Below are 22,944 nucleotides of genomic sequence, written 5' to 3' on the forward strand. Positions count from 1 at the left end.
ACCTGGATCGCTTTGAGTTTGTTATTTTGCCTTTATTAAACCTTTTTTGTTGCTGACGCTGTCACATCAGCCTCCTGCTCCTTTTATGCCTCCCAAGGAATGCTGAGCGATTCTGGGGTGTAACGCTGGGGTGTCGAGAGCTCATCAGATCAGCTCGAAACCCCCCGGGCAAAACGCTACAGTGCTCCAGCCGGGTCCTGCTCCCTGCTGGGAGCTGCTGAGCCCTGGGGCTGTGCCTGGAGAGCTGCAGGGCTGGGCAAGCCCCGGGGAAAGCACGGGGGAAGTTTGGCAAAGCCGTCAGGAAAACCCTGCTGTGGAGTTGGGCGGCGCTCCTGGCACAAGCTCCTGATTCCTAACGGGGTTAAAAACGTGCTCAAGCGCTGTCCCACTGCAGAGCTTCCCAAATGAGGGCATCGGTGGCTGAAATTCCGCGGTGGAGAGCCGTGTGGAGCCTTCTGCACACGCCAGCGTGTCAAAGGTTTGGAAACCTGCGGAGGATTAGGAGGAGAATCGAAAATCTGGAGTTTAAGGCTCCGTGGGGCCCTTCATTAGGAACTTTCCTCCTCTGGAGCTTTATAAACTTCTGGATCAAACTGCCCAGATAAGTCCTGAAGACAGAAATTACTGTGTCAGCGAGGAGGAAGGATTAGAGATAACAGGGAATTAAAACTGAAATGCATATGCTATAAATATAACAGGATTACACTGGAGTTATGTAAAACACTTTTCCTTCCCCGAGTCTCCTCGGGTGGGCAGGGCTCTGCTGGGCAGGTGGGCAATCCCCTGAGGTTCTGCCTTCACCTGTGGCTCCCAGGGCATCTTTTCTTGTCATCTTAGCAGGACTCAGGGAGTGGCTTCCAGCTGGCAGTGTTCAGTGGGATATTGGGCAGGAATTGTTCCCTGGGAGGGTGGGCAGGCCCTGGCACAGGTGCCCAGAGCAGCTGGGGCTGCCCCTGGATCCCTGGCAGCGCCCCAGGCCAGGCTGGATGGGGCTGGAGCAGCCTGGGACAGTGGGAGGTGTCCCTGGCATGGCAGGGGTGGTCTCTAAGGCCCCTTCCCACCCGACTCCACTGCCCTCAGTCCCGGATCTCCCTCCTGCCCCACTCACCAGGAGGTGCAGGCACAGCCCCAGCCCTGCCCTGCCCTGGGGGAGCCCCCAGCCCCTCCTGGGGCCCTGGCAGAGGGGTCCGTGCAGGCAGGGATCCCTTGGGGCGCTCTGCTCCAGCTGCCCCCGTGGATTTCGGGGCTGCTTATTCCCTGCCTGGAAATGAATCTTCTCAGGCCTATTTTTGCCCATTTCCTCCTCATCCCAGGGCTTAGCAGAGGCTCTGGCTCACGGTGAGGGCTGGGAGCTGTCAGTCAGGACTTGGCCCTGCCTGCAGAGGCAACATTAACTTTGTTTGAGGGATGATAAATCCTGGGCTCCTGCAGCACGGTGCCGAACCTGGAAAATGAAGCATTTAAACCACAATATTGCAGTCAAATTGCTGGTGAAAATCTCTTCATGTTGGCAGTGGAGCTGGAGGGTCTTTGATCTCTCCCAGCTCAGATGTTGCTGCCAAAGAGACTTAAGCTTAAACTTCACTTTGTAAAATAGACTTTTTCTGACGGTTTCCTTTAAAAAAATAATCTCCTCCTAAGCTCAGGAAGCAGGGACGAGTGGGCAGCCCACAAGGAGATTTCCAGCCCAAATAACGCAGGAAGGAGCCACTTTCAGCTGCTTCTATTGCTTCTGCAAATCCTGGGCTTAATCCGTGGAGCAGCTGGGGGGGAAGGCGGCATGTGAGCCCCAGGATGGAGGTGCTGAGTGGGGCTGGGCTCTGGCTCGGGGGTGCTGCCCGGGCTCTGCAGGTGGCAGGAGTGGCTGGCAGCGGGGCTGGGGACAGGCTGGCAAGGGAAAGCATTGCCACGGCTTTGGGGCTGGTGCTGTGCCACACCTGCCTGGGAGCTGGAGTGAAACAGCCCTGCCATGGCGTGGGGTAAACGGTCTGGAAAACGGCCGTGCCACCAATCCCCGCAGCCAGGGCTGTGGGACAGGGCTCGTCCTCAGTGCAGTGCTGGCACTGGGGTGGGACTGAAGGCTCCTGCCTCCACTGAGCCCTCTGCTCATTTGCAGATGAGCTGCTATTTTTAAATCTCTCTCCTTTTTTTTTTTTTTTTTTTTTTGCCGTTTTTTTTTTTTATCTGTGGATGACCCTAATTTTGGCTGAGAAGCTTAGAAAAGCAAAGAATGCAAGGTAAATTTAATCTTCTTAAAGTTTGGCAGCCCCCTGGGCCGCTGTGTGTGCCAGAGCTGCGGGGCCCGTGGCCCCAGAGCCTGCTTCTGCTTCACAGCGCGTCCTGCAGGAGCTGTGCCAAACCCCAGCGTCCTGCAGGTGCATCCCCTGCACCTTCCCAGAGGTGCTGAGCGCCCTGCCGGGGACTGGGATGCAGCTCAGGGCCAGGTGGGTCCCAAATGGGGTTTGCTGAGCTCTGTTGAGAGGCTGAGGGTGTTGAGAGCCCACATCCCTGGCACGGGTTCCCATCACCTGCCTCACACGGGTGTGTTTGCCACGGGAAAAAACCCAGCGGGGCCTCCCTGCGGCCAACAGAGCCTGCCCTGCTTCCCTCCCAGCAAGGGATCCTAAAGCCACATGAAGAAGAGCTCCTTCCTGAGGCCACCAAGGGCCCGTGGAGCCGGGAATGTCAGGATGCAGCTGCTGCAGACAGGTTAAAGCTCCTCAGGTACCAGGGGCTGTGCCAGGGGCAGGTGATGATGGACCCTGGCCCCAGCAGTGTCCCCCCAGGGAACCATTCCTAATTCCCACGTCCCACCCTGTGGCAGTGGGCAGCCTTTCCCCCTAGTCTGTCCCTGCCGGGTGAAGAGCCCCTCCCTGGCTCCCTCGCAGGCAGCTGCGGGTGCTGAGGGTGCTCGGCAGGCACTGGCAGCCAGCCTGGGTGCCAGCCTGGCACGTCCCAGCGTGTGCCAGCGGCCGCCCGTGGTGTCCCCGTCAGCCCGGGCACCCCGGGAGGTTGGCCTCAAAAGCCTGTGGACAGACAGGAGCCTCGTTTTATAAGAACACGTAAAGATCCGGACGTGGACTATTTAAGCCGGTGTTATGCAACGGGAGCTCTTTTAAGTCGTGATTTGTAAAGGCAGTTCAGATAATTTCCTGAAAGACATTCTGCTAATGATTAATTTAGAATATGTTTAATTCAAGTTAGAGAGATCAAAGAGGGAGCGTTTTCCCTGTAATGCCATCCGTGGTTTCACACTTTCACCAGATTCCGGGCACCGGGGGCGTCTGCTTTGTCCTCCCCTGCAGTGCCTCTGTGCAGACGGCAGAGGAAAGCGTTCCGCGGGCTGGTTTGGGGCAGGGGAAGGCAGAGGAGCCCGGAGCAGGTCCCTGCGAGGTTTGCTCAGCGGAGGGACAGGATGCTGCGGGGTGTGCAGTCAGCCTCCCCTCCCGCAGCAGCGGCTCCGGGTGCGTCTGGCAGCCCGTCCTTGGGGTCCAGCTGGGAATGATTCAGGAGCTGGAGCTCCGTGCATCTCTGCAGGGCCGGGCCAGCAGCGGGGCCGCTCTCTGGGCTGCAGCAGCAGCTCCGTGCTCCGGGCGTGCAGCTGCTGCACCGAGCCCAGGGAGCAGCCGCGGAGCCACAGACCTTTGCCGGGAGGAAAGGAGGCTCGGGGGGGCCCTTCTCGGTGTCTGCAGCTCCCTGACAGCAGGAGGGACCCCCGAGAGGGTCGGGCTGTGCCCCCAGGGAACAGGGACAGAGAGGGAACGGCCTCGGGCTGCGCGCTGGGAAAAGTCCTCGGCTCTGGAGCCGCTGCCCAGGGCAGGGCTGGAGTCCCCGTCCCGGCAGGATTTAAAGCCGTGCGGATGGGGCGCTTGGGGCACGGGGTAGTGCTGTCCTCGGCGGGGCTGGGGATGGTCTCGGAGGGCTTTTCCACCCTCGCCGCCCGTGACCGCCTCCCCCCGGGCTCCAGGCTGGCGCTGCTCATCCCGCCGGGGCTGCCGGGGCAGGGCGAGCCGCGTGTGAAACCCTCTTTATTTACAGCAAAACGTCCCTGTGCGGCACCGAGCCCCGGGCACGGGCTCCTGCGGCCCGTGGGCTTCCCCCGCTGCCGAGCGGCTGCCGGGGGGCTGCCCGCCCCGGCGCGGCGCTTGTCGGATCAGAGAGCGCGGTGCGTGCGTCTGTCAGGCGGCGATGTTCCGGCGATGTTCCGGCGCTGCCGGTGGGGAGGCAGCAGGCAGCGGGTGTCAGCAGCAGCCTTTGATCGCCGGGAATGCCGCCGTCAGTCGCTCGGGATGCGGGGGGAGCGGGATGCGAGGCGCTAATGGCTCGAACGCGGGCCGCGGGCAAAGCAGCAGGGTTTGCAGCCCCCGGCCGAACGGGAGGAGAGTTCTGGGGGGGTGGTGGCCAGATCTCCGCACGGGAACAGCCCGGGGCTGACCGCACAAAGCGACCTTTGTTCGGTGCGGAGACAGGTGAGGAGAGGCCGACGCGAAGCGGGTGCTGCAGGGCGATCATGCTTTTTAGCAGGGCGATGATGGCCCCTGCACGGCCGGCTCGGGTGTGAAACTGGCAGGTATCGGGACATTCTCACCTGGGCCCGGGGGTTTCCATCCCTTCTCACGGGGCGTAACCGACCCGGCTGCCCCTCAGGTGGGATGGGGGAAGGTTCCGGAGCCGAAACTGTCCCACCGGGAGCTTTGCGCTGTCCTCGGTGTCGCTTCACAAGCTCCGACGCCCCACGCCCATCCCGCCGGGCTGTGCCCCACCGCCCCTGCGCTCTCACCGACTCTTTGTCCCGCAGAGAGATGCCAAGGGCCAGTACCTGTTCGACCTTCTGTGCCACCACCTGAACCTGCTGGAGAAGGATTACTTCGGCATCCGCTTCGTGGACCCCGACAAGCAAAGGGTGAGAGAGAGACCCCCTGCCCGGGCTGGGGGAGCGGGCCCAGGCCTGTCCTTGCAGCTGGAAACCGGAGTGAGGTCTGGAACAGGAGCGGGCAGTGGTGAGGGGCTCCTCCCCAGCAGCTCTCCCCCGCCCTGGGTGAGCTCTGGGTGCTGTGACAGGGCTGTTCCCTTGCCCGGGGGACAGGGATCTGCCCAGGGCCCCCTGAACCCCCGGGGGACAGGAATGTGCTCACAGCCCCCTGAGCCCCCAGGGGATGGGGATCTGCTCACAGCCCCCTGAACCCCCGGGGGACAGGGATCTGCTCATAGCCCCCTGAACCCCCCGGGTCCCCGCCAGGGAGGGCCCTGGGATGCACCCAGGAGCAGCCCCGGTGTGCCGGCTCCCCGGGAGCCGCGGCGGGGCCGGGACGTGTCCCCGGAGCTCTCCCGGCTCTCGGACCCTGCACCCCGGAGCCTGCAGGGCGAGGGAACGCGGTGCTGCTGTGAGGCGAGCCCCTGGCAGCGGGTCGGCAGGACCACCTGTAGAGCAGATTCGCGTTTTAACACCGAGATCGGCCCGTTTGACAGCTCCGTGCCGAGGAGCCAGGGCTCCAGCCTTGCCTCGGGCAATGGAGAGTGAGAGCAGGAGGCTCCCGGCGCGGATCCTGTCCTGCCAGCCCCGGGCAGAGGATGGGGCGCAGACCCAGGGTGCTGGACCCGCACAGCAGGGCTGTGGGAGTGCCCTGGGCTCACGCAGGGCTGGTGCAGAACGAGCTCCGGGGCTCCTTCAGTCCCTGCTTGCCCTCAGAGCCCTGAGGCCGTGCCTGGGAGTCGCTGTGCAGGCACAGCTATCGATCAGCCTCGTGCTGGGCTCCCCAGCGATCAGAACAAGCCCCAGAATAGCCAGTTCCTGCTCCCGGGGCTCCTGTGCCTCTGCTGTCACAGGGAGCAGCCGGTGCTGAGCCAGGAGCTGGGCACGGAGCTCTCCCTCCCTGCGGATGGGACCTGCTGAGCCTCCTGCTCCCTTCCCGGGCCACTCACCCGCACTCGGGGGGCTTCTCTCACCCAGAGCAGGACCCTCCTCTTCCTCATCCTCCCCACCTGATGCGGTCACGGCTGCCAGGCTTTAACTGCCCTCTTTCCCTTGCAGCACTGGCTGGAGTTTACCAAGTCTGTGGTGAAGCAGATGCGGGGTGAGTGTTGCAGGAGGTCTGGGCAGACCCCGCTCCTTCCATCGCAGGTGCATTCCCATTTCCTGGGGGTCAGTTCCCAGCCCCTCTGCCGGGAGCAGCTCCCCCAGAAGCGGTTCTGCTGGCTGGAGAGCAGGGCTGTGCCCAGCCCCGGGGCAGCCACGGCCAGCACAGGGCAGCAGCTCCAGGGACAGCAGGATGGGCTGAGGAGGTGCACTGGGGAGCGGGCAGCGGGCTGGGTGGTGGGCAGACAGAGCCACTGGCACGTCCCAGGGACATCTGCCAGGGACATTCTTGCCGTGGCCCCTGCAGTGAGGAGTGTCTGCCCCTCCTTAGCAAGGGCAGTCTGGGGGGAGCAATCAGGTGAGACCCCGAGTGTGAGCTGGCTCCAGCGGGGTGGTGAGGGGTGCAGGGGACAGCTCTGCCCTCTGGTGACACGGTGTCCCTGCTCTCTGCAGCCCAGCCCCCCTTCACCATGTGCTTCCGTGTCAAGTTCTACCCCACGGACCCCGCGGCGCTGAAGGAGGAGATCACCAGGTGAGGCTGGGCACGGCGTGGGGCCTGGCCAGCCCGGCAGCGGGGCTTGGCCGGGGCAGGGGCACCAGCACGAGCTCGCTTTGCAGCCAGGAAAGAGCCATTGGGGTTCCCAGCCAGCCCGGATGCTTTGGGACTGCTCCTGCTGTGGGGGAAAAGCACAGGAGTCCCCACCTGTGCTGGGTCAGCACCTGGAGCTGCTGTGCCTGGTGGGGAGCACGGGCTGAGGGTGGGCAGCCCTGGCACAGGTGCCCAGAGCAGCTGGGGCTGCCCCTGCATCCCTGGCAGTGCCCAAGGCCAAGCTGGATGGGGCTGGGAGCACCTGGGATGGTGGAAGCTGTCCATGATGATTCCAGATGTGGAATGAGGTGGGCTTTAAGGGGACAGGGATCCCTGGGATCCTGAGCCATGCCTGGGCTCTGTGATTAAAGCCCCTGGCTTGGTCTTTGTGTGCAGTCAGTTCCAGGGCAGAGCACCCCGAGCACAGCCCCCGCTCCGTGGCACCATCCCTGCTGCCCACACTGCTCCTCTTCAGAGGCAGGCACTGGTGCTGTGCCCCAGCAGGGCCCCAGCTCGGGGTGTCCTCGCCGGGCAGGGCTGGAGCGTCTGCAGCCCCCTGGGCTCCCCTGCAGGCTGCCAGCCGTGTCCCTGTGACGTCAGGAGCGCCGGGCAGGCGCTGCCAGCAGAGCTGCAGCACAGCCTCTCCTGAGCTGCTGTCTCCAGGGGCTCTTGGCGCTGCTCCTCCTGCCTGAGGAAGGACGCGAGAGCCCCCGGGGCCGCGCAGCAGCTCTGCAGAGCCAGCCCTGCGTCCCCAGCAGCCCAGCTGGGCAGCTCTGCACCTCCTGTGGGGACACCCGAGCCCCCTCCAGGGCCAGAGGGTCCCTGCCGCGGGACCTGAGAGGGGCTCGGGACGCCAGGCTGCCGTGCCAGCCCAGGGGGAATGGCTGAGCTGGGATATGGGGAGGAAATTCCTCTCTGCCAGGGTGGTGAGGGCCTGGCACTGGGGCAGCCCGGTCATGAGTGTCCCTGCCCGTGGCAGGGGGTGGAATACAGAGAAGAATTTCCTCCCCAAACCTGATCCAACTCTGCCTTCTGTCGCCCCCAGAGGTCCAGGCTGAGGCCCCGTGCAGGTGAGCTGCCCCTGCTTGCTGCCCTTTGAGGCGTGCCTGCAGCTGCAGCTGGAGCCCGGGCTTAAAATTCACTTTTCCCTGGACTGAGTCCACTCTAATACCAAGATTTCTCTTTAATGTATTTTATCTGTGAAAATTAATGGTTTGCCTCATCGTAAACTCAGATTTGGGCGATGAGGCGTGACCGAGGACTGCAGAGTGCAAATCTGGTTATTGGAATTCATTTCTGAGCGCTCCCTTTCGCTCCTTCCCTCATGACTTATGTTTCACCAGCTAAAGGTTTTCCCAAACGCCACATGACGCCGCCCAAAATGTTGCTTAGGTTTAAATTTATTGGAATGTGCAATTTTTCCAACATAGCTTGTCCTTGAACTGGGCACAGGGACAGGGAAGAGGAGCACAGGAGGCAGCTGGCCCTGGGTGGTGCAGCGAGCACGGGGGAGGGACGTGGGTGCATACACCCAGACCTAGAAGGGCACAGAAAGTTTGGGCAGGATAAAATCGCATCATGGGGAAGCTGAACACCCAGGGGAAGTGCAGCAGGCACTGGTGGGCTCTAGCTCATGAGACCCTGGCCAGGGTCAGCCCAGCAAGTGCCATGTTGGGCTGCTGGCAGAGATGCCAGAGCGAGCGCCTGGTGGCAGGCATTCCACGTCTAAACGGGCTGTTTGGGTAATTTAAATTGTGCCTAATGAGGAGACTCTCCCCCTGTGCCCAGGTACTTGGTGTTCCTGCAGATCAAGAGGGATCTGTACCACGGGCGGCTGCTGTGCAAGACGTCGGACGCCGCGCTGCTGGCTGCCTACATCCTGCAGGGTGAGCTCTGGCAGCACAAATTCCCTTCTCCTGCCAAGGACCCCTGCCCTGACAGCGGGTCACTGCGCCTGCCATGACAAGGACACCCACCTGGGCTGGGCTGGGCCGGGGCAGGGTGAGGATGGCTGCTGGGCTCTCACCTGCGAGGCCACACCTGCACGGGGGGCACGGTGACCCCAGGAGCAGCCCCTGGGCTCCTCCAGCCCCTGCCCTCCTGCCTGTTCTCCTGCCTGCTCCTGCAGCTTGAGGAATTAATGACTTTGGGACAGTGAGCGTCTGCTGCCAGGTGACAGCCACACAAGCAGCAGAACGAGTTGGATGCAGTTAATGCCTGGCCAGGGATCCCTCCAGAGGGAGGCAGCGGGGTGGAGCGGCATTCCCGGGCTAGGGATGGGGAGGGGGATGCACGCCGTGCTCTGGTCCTGCTGCTCTTCCCCACTGGAGCTGTCTCCCACCAGCCGAGATCGGGGACTACGACCCGGGGAAGCACCCAGAGGGCTACAGCTCCAAGTTCCAGTTCTTCCCCAAGCACTCGGAGAAGCTGGAGAGGAAAATCGCCGAGATCCACAAGTCAGAGCTGAGGTAGGGGAGCTGAGGGGTCGGTGACACCCAGAGCAGCCCTGTCGCCGTTTGGGATTGTCACTCGTGTGTCACATCCTGCTGGGACCTGCTCCTGCCTCAGCCAGCACGGCCCAGGGGGCTCCGTGGGGACAGTGACCTTCATGGGGACCGTGGCCAAGTGACCCTCCTAACCCCTGCTGCCCTCACCCCCTCCAGGGAACTGAGCTGTGGAGACCAGCAGCCATCCCCATTATCCCACAGCACTGCTGGTGCCTCTGGAGCTGTGTCCTGAAGGGTTCCCAGGGAGGGAAGTGGGCTGAACTTCCCAAAACCCATCAGAGCTGCGTCCTGATGTGCCAGGGGCTGCTGCCCTCCGCCACCAAGCTCCTCTTCCCCCCTCAGTGCTGCAAGCAGGGAATCCATCCCTAATTTGGCAGATCCTTTGACCCTTCCCAGTGCTGCCAGTTCAGCGTGGGTCCTGTGGATGGCCCTGGCAGGAGAGGATGGCCAGGCTTCAGTGCTGGGCTCCTGCTGATCCCATAAAAATGTAATGGGAATTGCTGTGGCTGGTGCTTCATCGTTAGCAGAACCCTGCAGCTGCCCTTCCCCTTCTTGCCTGCCATGGAATATTCTTTTTTCCCTCCTGCAGTGGGCAGACACCAGCTACTTCAGAGCTGAATTTCCTCAGGAAAGCCCAGACTCTGGAGACCTACGGGGTTGACCCACACCCGTGCAAGGTAAAACAGTTCCTGAACCCATTCCTGCGGCTGTGGCTGGGGTTGGACTCCTCTGTGATGCCCCGCTGAGGTGCCGGGGGCTGTCCCAGGTGCATTTGTCACCTGCCAGCAGCCCTGGGGCTGTGCTCAGGGGGCCGTGCTGGGGCCGTCAGCCTTGTTCAGCCTCGGCCCCATGGCTGGCCAGGGTGAGAGCACGGGGGGAGAGGGAGGGCGAGGGCTCTGAAACCTCCCAGGGAAGCTCTAGGGAAGCATTTTCAGTGCAGACAGCTGTGACAGGGTGGTCGATCCCCTCCTGCAGAAGAACAAGGTCGGTGTCGTGGCTGAGGAGCCACCAGGCATTAATCTGGCTGGGACAGCCCATCCCTCTGCCCTGGCCAGCCCATAATCCAGTTTGCTGCTGGAAATGCTCTTTATTGACTGAGGATGCCACTGCATGTGGCTCTCTGCTCCCTGGTAATCCCATCACTCGCAGGTGGACGTACAGAGCAGACAGAAAATGCTGCACTCGGGCAGTGCCTGTGCTGGGGCTTTTCCCTGGGCTTTTCCATGGGGCTTTTCCCTGCACTGTGCCACACACACACACAGTTGCAGTAACTGGGGGGGTTCCCCATTTATGGGCAGCTTCTGAGTACCCAGGAGGTTGCTTTGCTCTGAATTCCCTCTCAAGCAGTGGTCTTGCCAGCAGCCACCCACCTTGGCTGCCAGAGTCAGGCAGTTGCCATCCTTTTACTGTAAGAGCCTTTTGAACATATTTGAGTTACACTAATTAATGTTCCTGTAAGGACAAACATAGACATACAAGTGTCTATCAGCAGAATTCTGCCTAATTCATCAAGGGCTGCTGTTAATGTGCTTAAAGGACCTGGAAACCAAAGTTAAATGGATCTGATTCTTCTGTTCTCCCTTCCCCAGTGGACTGTGGAGAAGGTTGGGTGAGGGGCTGTTCCCTCTGAGCAGCCATCCTCAGTTCAGCGCCCCTGGACTCAATCCTGTCTGAAGTTTTCATGGTACTCTCGTAGTACCCCAAAAAACAAACACGGAGAAAGCTCTTCCTCTCCTAAGCAGGGCTCAGTGGGTCCTGGGCTGTCCCTGGTGCTTGTTCTGTAAATCCCTGTAGGAATGGGTGTTTGTGTGGGAGAACAGCAGGGCTGCCTCTGTTTCTCTGTTTCTTGTGATGCACAGAACTTCTGGCCTGGCCAAAGAGAGCCACGGAAAGGTTTTGGTGGGAAAAGCCCTCAAAGGCCATGGAATGCAGCCATCCCCCAGCGCTGCCACAGCCACCACTATCCCTGTCCCTAAGTGCCACATCCACACATTTTCTGAGCCCGTGTAGGGGCCAGGCACCCCCAGGAGGATACATCCTTCTGCCAAGACTCTGCTTCCTTCCCTGGCGGTTTCCCCAGGTTTGGGAAAGAGCCAAAGCCCTGTGGGCAGCCCGGGCCTGAGCTGTGGCTGGCTGGGGCGCAGGCACGCAGGAATGTCCCTCCTGTGCCAGCCAGGGGGTGGGTTTGGGCTGCCCCCTTGCCTGTGCAGGTGTGGGGCTGAGGGTCAGCACTCTCTGCCTCCCTTGGGCCGTTCAGCCTCGACAGCTGAGGTGGACTTTGCTTCGGAGCACCCTCAAAAGCCCTCTGGGGATCTGCTGGCCAAACGCCCCGGGATGGATCCAGCCAGTGCTGCTGATCCCCAGCTGGTTTGGGCTTTACAGCCCAGCCTGTCCCTGGCTCTGCCTGTGCCCCTCCCCGGGCGTCCCTGGCACTGGGCTGAGGGGCTGACACGGGTTTGGACTGGTTTGGGAACCCCTGGCACTGGGTTTGGACTGGTTTGGGACCCCCTGGCACTGGGCTGAGGGGCTGACACTGGGTTTGGACTGGTTTGGGAACCCCTGGCACTGGGTTTGGACTGGTTCGGGAACCCCTGGCACTGGGTTTGGACTGCCTCAGGAACCCCTGGCACTGGGTTTGGACTGGCTCAGGTGTCCCTGGCACTGGGCTGAGGGGCTGACACGGGTTTGGACTGGCTCAGGAACCCCTGGCACTGGGTTTGGACTGGCTCAGTGTCCCTGGCACTGGCTGGGCAGGGCTCCAAGGGAGGCAGGTACCGCTGGGGGTTATCGTGTTCTGGGTTAATTGCTATATATAATATATGTATATTTAGGACTTGGACGTCAGTGATCCTTGTGGGTCCCTTCCAACTCAGGATATTCTGTGATAATATAATAAATACCAAAATTAAACTGTATGTGTTATAGTAATTATGTATACCAAATAAATAGTGTATATCTATATACTAACTATATATATTTATACAGAGTAATATAGTTACTATATATATATATATATATATGCACATTAATTGCAACAATTACAACACGGTATAACTGTTAATAGCAGGAATTCTATAAATGTCAATACGACATTTAATATAGATAATGATAGATAACTGTGACTCTGGATATTCTGTGGTAATATAATAAATAACCATATTAAACTATATATATTATAGTAATTACATGTATCAAATAAATAGTGTATATCTACATAATAACTATATATACTTACATGAAGTAATATAGTTACAACATATATATATAAATATATGTATGTAAATACACATTAATTGCAACAATTTAACATGGGATTATATTAACAGCATGAATTCTCTATATATCAATAGGACATTTAATGTAGATGATAACAGATAACTGTGACTCTGGATATTCTGTGATAATATAATAAATAACCATATTAAACTATATATATTATAGTAATTACATATACCAAACAAATGGCATATATCTATGTACAAACTATATATACTTACACTGATTAATATAGTTCTTATATATATATTTTTTTAAATACACTTTATTGCAACAATTATAACATGGTACTATATTAATAGCACAAATTCTATAAATGTCAATATGACATTTAGTGTAGACAATAACAGATAACTGAGTCAGGACATTCTGTGATAGTATAATAAATAACCATATTAAACTATATATATTATAGTAATTATATATGCCAAATAAACAGCATATATCTATATACTAACTATATATACTTACACTGAGTAATATAGTTATTATATATATACATGAATTTATATATATAAATACACATTAATTGCAATAATTATAACATGATATTATATTAACAGCATGAATTCTCTATATATCAATAGGACATTTAATGTAGATGATAACAGATAACTGTGACTCAGGATATTCTGTGATAATATAATAAATAACCGTATTAAACTATATATATTATAGTAATTACATATACCAAACAAATGGCATATATCTATGTACAAACTACATATACTTACACTGAGTAATATAGTTCTTACATATAAATATAAATATAAATATAAATATAAATATAAATATAAATATAAATATAAATATAAATATAAATACACATTAATGGCAACAATCATAACCTGGTATTGCATTAATAGCAGGGATTCTATAAACATGACGTTTAATGTAGACGCTAACAGTTAGCTGAGGCATCCTGCTGGCAGCCCGGCCCGCGGGGCAGGGCAGTGCCCGGCTCTGGGGACGGTGGCGTGCCAGCTGTGCTGGTGGCCAGCAGCTGCCCGAGCCCCGGCTGTTGCCTCGCAGGACGTGTCCGGCAACGCGGCCTTCCTGGCCTTCACCCCCTTCGGCTTCGTCGTCCTGCAGGGCAACAAGAGGGTTCACTTCATCAAGTGGTGAGTTCACTTCCTCAAGTGTGAGCTCGCTCCCAGGGCAAGTTCACTCCCTGTTTGAGCTCGCTCCCAGTGTGAGTTCACTCCCAGTACGAGTTCACTCCCAGTTTGAGCTCGCTCCCAGTGTGAGTTCACTCCCAGTACGAGTTCACTCCCAGTGTGAGTGAGCTCGCTCCCAGTGCGAGTTCACTCCCAGTTTGAGCTTGCTCCCAGTGCAAGTTCACTCACACCCACTGTGAGTTCAGTCGCTCCCAGTGTGAGTTCTCTCCCAGTGTGAGTTCTCTCCCAGTGTGAGTTCACTCCCAGTGTGAGCTCACTCCCAGTGCGAGTTCTTTCCCAGTTTGAGCTCACTCCCACTGTGAGTTTACTCGCCCCCAGTGTGAGCTCACTCCCAGTATGAGCTCACTCCCGGTTTGAGCTCGCCCCCAGTTTGAGCTCGCCCCCAGTTTGAGCTCACCCCCAGTTTGAGCTCGCCCCCAGTGTGAGTTCACTCCCAGTGTGAGCTCACCCCCAGTTTGAGCTCGCCCCCGGTGTGAGTTCACTCCCAGTTTGAGCTCACTCCCAGTGTGAGCTCACTCACTCCCTCCCAGTGGAGATTCCCCCCTGTCTCCCTGGGCATCCCCGGGGTGCCCAAGGGCTGTCTGGCTGCGTGGGCACTGGGCAGTGCTGCCCCAGGCCATTGTTCTCTACCCTTGTCCCCATTAAACTCCATCATCCCCATGGCAGCCGCATCCCAAACCCTCCCAGCCCCCGGAGGCTCCTCAGCTGTCCCTGGGTGTCACCGCAGGGTGTCCAGTCTTGGTCAGCGTGTCCCTGCCACCTGGCACTGCCAGTGTGCATGGGACGAGCCCCCGCTGACCCTCAGCTTCACCCGGGGCTGTCCCCCCCGCTGACCCTCAGCTTCACCCGGGGCTGTCCCCCCCTCCAGCCGCGGGTCTGCGAGCCAGGGCTGCTCTCAGCGCCCTTGGCACCTCCTGGGACGGAGAACAGGCTCTGGGTGGGCTCTGGGCTGGCCGGGCACAGCTCCCACCCGCCTGTCCCTGTCCCTGTCCCTCCAGGAACGAGGTGACCAAGATGAAATTCGAAGGGAAGACTTTCTACCTGTACGTAAGTCAGAAGGAGGTGAGTGCTCCCCCTCCCCGTGGCACATCCCTTCAGCGTGCTCCTCCCTTCAGCGGGCTCCCCGGGACCAGCGTCACCCTGGCCCTGCGGGCGGGGACGTGGGGACAGCAGCTGCAGCTCCGTGCCGCTGCTGGGGTCACCTCCCTGCTGCTGCTGCTGGACCCCACAGCCCCCTTAGCCCCCGGCCAGGCCACACGGGGCCTCTGCCAGGACCCCCACAGCTCCTGGCCATGCCCTCCCTCGGGATGATTCCCAAGGTGCTGCTTCTTCACTGCCATCATCCCTCAAAGTCAGCCCGAGCTCCTCTGGCTGGGGTTGGCTCCCACAGGAGCAGGAATTTTAAAAACCCCCCGTGTTTCTGGCTGCTCCCAAAGGCTGGGAGCAGAGTGGGCACATCTGCCCATCCCTCATGCCAGTGCTGCGCCAGGCTGGTCCCTGCACCCCACGCGGCTCCAGAGCAGGATCTGTCCCTGCCAGTGCCTCTCTCCTGCTCTGTCTACTCCACTCTTTGTGGGATCAGCACCGCTCCCTGCTCTCCCCCTGACTCCCTGTCTTTCTCCTTCAGGAGAAGAAAATCGTTCTCACCTATTTTGCCCCGACGCCGGAAGCCTGCAAACACCTCTGGAAGTGTGGGATCGAGAACCAGGCGTTCTACAAGTACGTGCTGCTTTGTGGGGTGCGCTGCAGCCCCCATGGGCTGGTGCCCACCTGGGGGCCCCATCCAGGCACCAGGGTGGGTCACCGGCCGTGTGGCACCTTGTCCCCGTGTCCCACCAGCCACCAAAAGCAGCGGCGCCCTGGCTGGGGTCTCTGCCCTGCAGGGCCCCTCCTTTCCCAGCCCCTCTGTGCTCATCCCTCCTCAGCAAACTCCCGTCAGGAAGTTGTAACTAATTATTTGGGATGAAGCCCGGAATGCCAAGCAGCACCATCCTGTCGGTGCCACTCTTAACCCAGGCCACTTTGCGCTTCGTAATGAGTTTTATTTTAATCAGCAAGCTGCGAGACAGAGCATGCGATGCGTTCCCACCGGGAATTCTGCAATCAGCAGCTGCAATCAGCAGGTTCCACTGCTCATTACACGAACACGGAATGAAATTGCAATATTGCTTTACAAACCTCTCTGTGATTAATCGTGGCAGCGAGTCGCTGCCGGGCCCTGCGCCCGGCGGGTGGACCATGGGCTGGCCTGAGGTGCTGCTGGGCACTGCCGGGGTGAGGCACCAGCTCCCCTGGGATGGGGAGCAGATGGGATGGTCCCTCTGGGCAGCTTCACCCACCCTGCTGCGTGCCCACCTGCCCAGGAGGGGCCGAGTCTGTCACCCTGCAGCCCCCAGGCCATGGGGGGACCCACAGAGTGCCAGTCCCTGCACACGGGGTGTCACTGCTGGCCCTGGGGGGCTCAGCAGGAGCTGTGGCCCGAGCCCCTGCAGAGCCCTGGGCAGCGGGGCTGTCCTGGGCTGCACTGGCTGCAGGTGCCGTGTCCTGCTGGTCGGTGCCACCCACCCCTGCCAGCAGCGGGGTGACACCCCCAGGGCTCTGCTGCCGTCACCTGGCCTGCTGCCGATGCTCCCAGTGCTCGGCAGGGCTCTCACAGCGCTCCTGGGCTGTTGCAGGTTGGAGAAGTCGAGCCAGGTGCGGACAGTGTCCAGCAGCAACCTGTTCTTCAAGGGAAGCCGCTTCCGCTACAGGTAAATCCTGGTGCTGTAAACCCTGGCACAGGTAAATCCTGGTGCTGTAAACCCTGGCGCAGGAGCCGCTGCTGGGTGTGCTCCTGTGTGCTCCTTGGGGAGCAGCCTGGGGCTGCCACGGCTCAGGGACACCTCAGGGTCATCCAGAGATCCCCCTTGCAGCACTGACCCCACCAGGCCACCCCCACCGCTGTCTCTGTGTCACAGAGGCCACCCCCGGCCCCAGCTCACAGGAGAGGGTTTGGAGGGTGGGAGATCTGGGACTTGAAAACAACGAGGTGTGAAGCAAATCACCCCTATCCCCAAATTCCTGTGCTGAGCTGCTGGAGCGAGAGCCTGGGCTGGGGACCTGGTGTCTCCAGACTGAGACACCCCAGTGTGTCCCCTCACCGAGCACAGTGCTGGCACTCTCCTCGTGGCATGGCAGGACCTGGATGCCTGTGCTGTGTCCACCTCAGCTGAGGGAAGGTGACCCCTGGCGTCCAGCATCCCATGCCAGAAAAAGCAGCAAAATATGGTGGCAGAGGTGTCAGCCTGGCCTTCTCCATCGCCCATTCCCCTGGAGAAAACATTCCTGCTTTCCCCTGGAGCTGTGTGGGGAGGGGCCCGGGCTGTGCCCACGGGGCTGCCAGGGCTGTGCTCTTGTCCTCACCTCTGCTGGTCTTCACCCACCTGCAGCGGCCGCGTCGCCAAGGAGGTGATGGAGTCCAGCGCCAAGATCAAGAGGGAGCCCCCCGAGATTCACCGGTGAGAGCCTGGCAGCAGCTCCCAGGGCCGGGAGACCGGGGTGGGAGGGTGGCCAGGGCACTGCCATGGGCCCAGGGTGGGAGTGTGACCAGGGCATTTTCATGTGCCTGGGCTGGGAGTGTGGTCAGAGCACTGCTGTGTGCCCAGGGCACTGCGGTGTGCCCGGGGTGGGAGCGTGGCCAGGGTGGGAGCATGCCTGGGGCACTGCTGTGTGCCTGAGGCACTGCCGTGTGCCCGGGGTGGGAGCGTGGCTGGGGTGGGAGCCTGGCCGGGATGCTGCTGTGTGCCCAGGGTGGGAGTGTGGCTGGGGTGGGAGCATGCCTAGGGCACTGCTGTGTGCCTGAGGCACTGCTGTGTGCCCGGGGTGGGAGCCTGGCCGGGATGCTGCTGTGTGCCCAGGGCACTGCAGCGTGCCCGCAGCGCTGGCTCTGTCCCGGCCCTGATCCTGTCCCCGCTCCTGTCCCCAGGGCCGGGCTGGTGCCCAGCCGGAGCTGCCCCTCCATCACGCACGGCCCCCGGCTGAGCAGCGTGCCCCGCACCCGGCGGAGAGCCGTCCACATCTCCATCATGGAAGGTAGGACACGGGGCAGCCCTGCCGGGCACGCCGGGCACGGGAGCACGCACACCTGGGCACCTGCACACACAGGGACACACGGACAGGGACACACGGGCACAGGGACACACGGACAGGGACACACGGACACAGCGTGCTCACAGACACAGGGACACACGGACAGGGACACACGGACACAGTGTGCTCACAGACACAGGGACACACAGACAGGGACACACGGACAGGGACACACGGACACAGCGTGCTCACAGACACAGGGACACACGGACAGGGACACACGGACACAGCGTGCTCACAGACACAGGGACACACAGACAGGGACACACAGACAGGGACACGCGGATACAGCATGCACACAGACACAGGGACACACAGGAGCACACGGACACAGGTACGCAGCTGCGTGTACACACAATGCACAGACACACACCTGCACGTGCGCACACACGTGTGCACAGTGTCCAGCTGAGGCCGCAGCCCCGCTGGCTTGTCCTCAGCAAAGCTGGTGCTCCACCAGGCTGGAGCAGGGAGGCCGCTCCTCCCCATCCTGGGGCTGCGTCAGAGGAGGATGCGCTGGGAAGAAGGTCTGGCAAAAGGCAAAACACGGGGAGCAGCTGGGGAGCTGCCCCACAGGGCTGGGGACACGCTGGGGCTGTGGCTGTGCTGCTGGTGGTGGCTGTGTTACCTGCTGGTGACAGCAGTGACATGGCTGTCCCCTGCCCCTGGAGGGGCCAGCCCTGCCGCAGCACAGCCACCCCGGTCCTGGTCCTGGTTGCGGAATGCAGGCAGGGACAGGGACTGCGTGCCCCAGGGGCGGGATTTCATTCCACTGAGGGATCCCTGGTCGGTGGCTGTGCCAGTTCTGGGGGTGGAAGCAGACAGGGTCACCTCTGCCACGCAGTTACATGTGACAGTCTGTCCCCCAGATGCCGTTGGGAAGCAGCCAGAGCATTAAATCACCTCCCACCATAAATCACCCCGAGCTGGTACCACCCCTTTGCTTTTCCTCACTCTCACTTCAGCTCGGTCCCGTGGGAACGCGGGCGCCCAAAATAGAGCTGAGCCCGGGGCCAGCAGCAGTGCCACCCTCAGAGCTGTCCCCGCTCTCGCTGCGTCCCTGTGCCACCATGGTGAAGTGCCTGGTGAAGATTAAAACCAGGGTCAGCGTGCACCTGTGGCTCATCAACCACTGCTGCCGGGAGGTGCGGGTGCGGGTGCTGGCCCTGGGGCCGCGGCTGCTGTCCCGGGCCCTGGGCATCCTGCCGCTGCTCCCGGCCACCCAGCACGCTCCCTGCGGCCCTGGGGACCCACCTGAGCCAGGTAACGCTGCGCCGCGGGGTCTGGGGGCTCCTGCAGCGTCCGTGGGTTCCTGTGGACTGTGGTCCCGTAGTCAGCTGCTGAGCAGGTGGGGTGCAGGAAGGTGGGGTGCAGCGAATGCGGGGCAGGGAGTGGGCTGGGGTCTCCGAGGCTGGCTGGCTCCAGGTTGCTGTTACCACAGAGCAGCTCTGGTGGTGGGGCTGGACTCGGATTTCCAGGATTTTCCAGCCTCTGCTGGCAGTCCTGTGGGAGCAGATGGCAGGAGCGTTTGGGTCTGGGGCCAGCACTGCTGCCACTGCGGTGGTGAGCAGTGGCACCCCCTCAGGGGCTGCCCCCATGTCGGGGACACAGTGGGTGCCGTGGGGAGTGTTCCCATGAGAGGGGAGAGCGCAGAGCTGGCAGGGTGAGAGCGTGTTCCCTCCTCAGTGCCCGGGAGCACGGCACTCATCCGGGCAGCGCTCACAAAGGAGAGGCTGCAAATCCCCAGGAATGCGGCCGGATGAGCTCCGGGGGCTGCCCTTCACCCTCCAGCAGCCAGGACATGGTGACAGCATGTCGAGGTGCTTCAGTGCGCTGTGCTCTTCCCCCGGTGACAGGTCCAGCCCCGTCCCTCTCCAGCCACCTGCAGGGTGGCCCTGGGGACCAGCTGGTCTCCACCGTGACCTTCAGACACCCTCCCTGGAGCTGGGGCCACTGTGAGAGCACAGTTCCTTCCTATCCCCCCCCAGCCTGCCAGAACTACCTGAAACAAGTCCCTTATGTGTGTGGTTTCTTGGAATTTAGGGATTTGGAGGAGATTCAGAGGTGTTCGGAGATGTTGGTAGGGAGCTCCTTGGCACAAAGGACTAAAGCTCAGCCTGGTATGGGGCGGGCACGGAGCTCTTGCCACGGCTCCCGCTTGGGTGTGAGCGACGTAAAACATTTGGTTTGTGGCGAACTCAGAGCAGCCTGTGCTGCAGGGGCTCCTGCACGTGGTGGGGACACCTCCTCCCTGTGCTGGGGGACACCCACGCCCACCAGCCCAGCACAACCTCTGCTCACGCCTCTCCCCCCCGGGGCTCCCATCACTGCCACCCATCCCTGCCCTCGCCCCGAGATGTCACCCTGTGCCAGGCAGGTGCCCGCGGTGCCGCAGCGCCACAGCTGGCACTGCCAGCGGCAGAGGGCCCCAAGGACTGTGGCAGCTGCCAGGGGGACAGTCACTGTCGCCTCAGGGCAGCCACGGCCCGCGGGTGCGTGTGATCGCCTGCGGAACTGCCCGGACCTTGCAGCAGCCCCGGCTGGCAGCCAGCGGCTGCGGTGCCGGTGACAAGCCAGGCGGGTGTCGAGGCGTCACCGCCGCAGTCACATGTCGCGTTGAAGGGGCTGCAGGTCCCAAAGGACCACCACCACCAACAACAAGCAGCGCCCCAGGGCAGCCGCCGCGCTCTGTCCCGCGGGGGACACCAGTGTGGAGCAGTGCCGGCAGCTCCCGGCTGCGGAGAGGGACCCCCTGCACCCCACTGAGCGTCCCCTTGCCCCTCCCCTGTCTCCGCAGGCCTGGAGTCGCTCCGTGACAGCGCCCACTCGACCCCGGTGCGCTCGGCTTCCCACGGCGACGCCTTCGCGGGCCCCGGCCGGAGCGGCCGCGCCGAGAGCAGCGAGCGGGTGGCCGTGATCGCCGACGAGAGCTACAGCCCCGCCGACAGCGTGCTGCCCACGCCCGTGGCCGAGCACAGCCTGGAGCTGATGCTGCTGTCGCGCCAGGCCAACGGGGCCCCGTGCAGCATCGAGGAGGAGAAGGAGTCGGAGGCCGGCACGCCGGCGGCGGAGGCGGAGGGCGAGCTGCGGGCGCTGTGCCCGGGCACCGGCGGCCTGGGGCCGGCACAGGCCCAACAGGTGAATAAGTTTCTTTTAAGTGTCCTCCGTTTGCTCCTTGTGACAGTTGGACTCCTCTTTGTTTTGCTCCTCCTCCTGATCGTCCTTACCGAGTCCGACCTTGACACTGCCTTTTTCCGCGATATCCGCCAGACCCCAGAGTTCGAGCAGTTCCATTACCAATACTTTTGTCCCCTCAGGCGATGGTTTGCCTGCAAGCTCCGCGCCGTGGTAAACCTGCTCATTGACACCTGAAGGCAGGAGCCACCACGGGGGCCCGGACCTGCCGCCGTCACTCACTAACCCTCCCCTCCCGACCCAGAGCCCGGCCGGCCGAGGAGGCGGCTTTCCGGGAGGAAGAGGAGGGTGGGCGCAGCCCCCGGAGCCCCCTCCTCCCCGTGCTCCCACCCCCGGAGCCCGCACAACACCTCCCGCCCGATCCCATGCTCACGACTTGGGAAGCACCGAGCAGAGGGGAATTCTTTGCTCTGCCACCCCGGCCGGGGCTGGCGGGGCCGTTCGGCAGGAGCTTTAGCAATGGTGCTACTGAGGTTTCATTTAACACTCGTGTACTGTTACGGTATTAACTCCGCACTGTGCCCGCCACCCCCGCCCTCCACGAACCGCTTGGCAGAGCCCTCCCTGCTCCCCGGAGCCTCCCAGGAGGTGACACCGGCGCCACGCTCTCGGGGACGCCGCGGTGCCCTCCTCCCCGCAGCGCAGCCACCCGGAGCCCTCGCCCTGCCGCGGACTCGGCCCTTCGCCGCTTTTTGAAGCCTTGAAGCATCGGTGCTCCCGAGGCCAGGGGAGCACGGAAGCCAGGGGACGCCGGGCACGCGCGGCCAAGCCTGGCGCGGAGCTGGAGTGACTGTGTCAGATTTATTGGGATGACCTTCACCCTCCGCCAGTTGTACCCGTTTTGTAAAAAAAAAAAACAAGCAAAAAGAACAAAAAAAAAAAAGCCAAAAAAGAAAAAGAGAGACATTTCAAGGTCTATTTTAACAAGGAAATGCTATTTTGTTATCGGATCTAATCCAGTCTTTTTTTACTTTACGGATGGGGTGACCGTGGGCGCCGGTACCGAGCGGTGCCCGGTGAGCAATGGTTTCAGAGTAAACGCCGGGAGCCCAGGGCCAGCGAGCCCTGCTGGGTCTGGGACAGAGACGGAGCTCTGGGTTTGGGACTCTCCCCAAGAGGACACTAGTTCAGAAGCGCAGGTGACACTGAAGAAGCCAAGGGACACCTTCAGCTCCGACCGTCGCCGAGTGCGAGTCAATAAACCCAACTCGTCATGACGAGCCCCGGACTGTTGGTCGCCAGGAGCAGCAGCCCATCCGCAGGGAGCAATAACAGCCAGTTCTGGTTAGGCTGGGGTGACAAGCTGGACACATCAGCAAAAAACAAAACAAAAAAAAAAAAAAAGGGGTAGAAACAGCTGAGCAAGTTTAATTTCATCTCAGGGAGAGATTTTTCCGTAAGCTGGGGCCATAACTGCAGTTTTACAAAGCCTGATGTCCGTGTTGTCTTTGAGCATCCAGCACCCACCGCCGGGCGGGACGGTGACATTGGGCCACTCCTTGTCACTGCAATAAGGGGAGAGGTCCTGTCGGGGGCACAGTCCCCCTGCCCAGGTCACAGCCTGGGGAAGGCTCCAGGAGCCCTGGGGAAGCTCCAGGAGCCCCGGGGAAGGCTCCAGGAGCCTGGGGAAGGTTCCAGGAGCCTGGGGAAGGTTCCAGGAGCCTGGGGAAGGTTCCAGGAGCCCTGAGGAAGGTTCCAGGAGCCTGGGGAAGGTTCCAGGAGCCCCGGGGAAGGTTCCAGGAGCCTGGGGAAGGTTCCAGGACCCCTGGGGAAGGTTCCAGGAGCCCTGGGGAAGGTTCCAGGAGCCTGGGGAAGCTCCAGGAGCCCTGAGGAAGGTTCCAGGAGCCTGGGGAAGTTCCAGGAGCCCTGGGGAAGCTCCAGGAGCCCTGAGGAAGGTTCCAGGAGCCCTGGGGAAGCTCCAGGAGCCCTGAGGAAGGTTCCAGGAGCCCTGGGGAAGGTTCCAGGAGCCTGAGGAAGGCTCCAGGAGGCGGAGGA

The 22,944-nt window shown here is 60.5% G+C and overlaps 1 protein-coding gene across 4 annotated transcripts in view; it reads left to right on the forward strand.

Moving 5' to 3' along the window:
* Positions 1 to 21,832, forward strand: part of FRMD5 (FERM domain containing 5) — a 63,846-nt gene extending 42,014 nt beyond the window's left edge. For 2 of the 4 annotated variants that reach the window (XM_038147289.1, XM_038147291.1), the window contains exons 2-14: positions 4,799 to 4,903; positions 6,032 to 6,074; positions 6,530 to 6,608; positions 8,454 to 8,551; positions 9,010 to 9,133; positions 9,762 to 9,849; positions 13,481 to 13,569; positions 14,625 to 14,688; positions 15,254 to 15,345; positions 16,302 to 16,376; positions 17,055 to 17,123; positions 17,591 to 17,697; positions 20,552 to 21,832. In XM_038147289.1, coding sequence (XP_038003217.1) covers positions 4,799 to 4,903; positions 6,032 to 6,074; positions 6,530 to 6,608; positions 8,454 to 8,551; positions 9,010 to 9,133; positions 9,762 to 9,849; positions 13,481 to 13,569; positions 14,625 to 14,688; positions 15,254 to 15,345; positions 16,302 to 16,376; positions 17,055 to 17,123; positions 17,591 to 17,697; positions 20,552 to 21,126 — 1,608 coding nt within the window. In that variant the 3' untranslated portion in view covers positions 21,127 to 21,832. Of the gene's footprint in view, positions 1 to 4,363; positions 4,470 to 4,798; positions 4,904 to 6,031; positions 6,075 to 6,529; positions 6,609 to 8,453; positions 8,552 to 9,009; positions 9,134 to 9,761; positions 9,850 to 13,480; positions 13,570 to 14,624; positions 14,689 to 15,253; positions 15,346 to 16,301; positions 16,377 to 17,054; positions 17,124 to 17,590; positions 17,698 to 20,551 lie in introns of those variants that run through there. The other 2 variants (XM_038147290.1, XM_038147292.1) reach the window with 2 other exon arrangements.
* The last annotated feature ends 1,112 nt before the right edge of the window (positions 21,833 to 22,944 follow it).

This window comes from Motacilla alba, chromosome 10 (assembly GCF_015832195.1).
Source record: "Motacilla alba alba isolate MOTALB_02 chromosome 10, Motacilla_alba_V1.0_pri, whole genome shotgun sequence".
In the NCBI taxonomy this organism is placed as follows: Eukaryota; Metazoa; Chordata; class Aves; order Passeriformes; family Motacillidae; genus Motacilla; species Motacilla alba.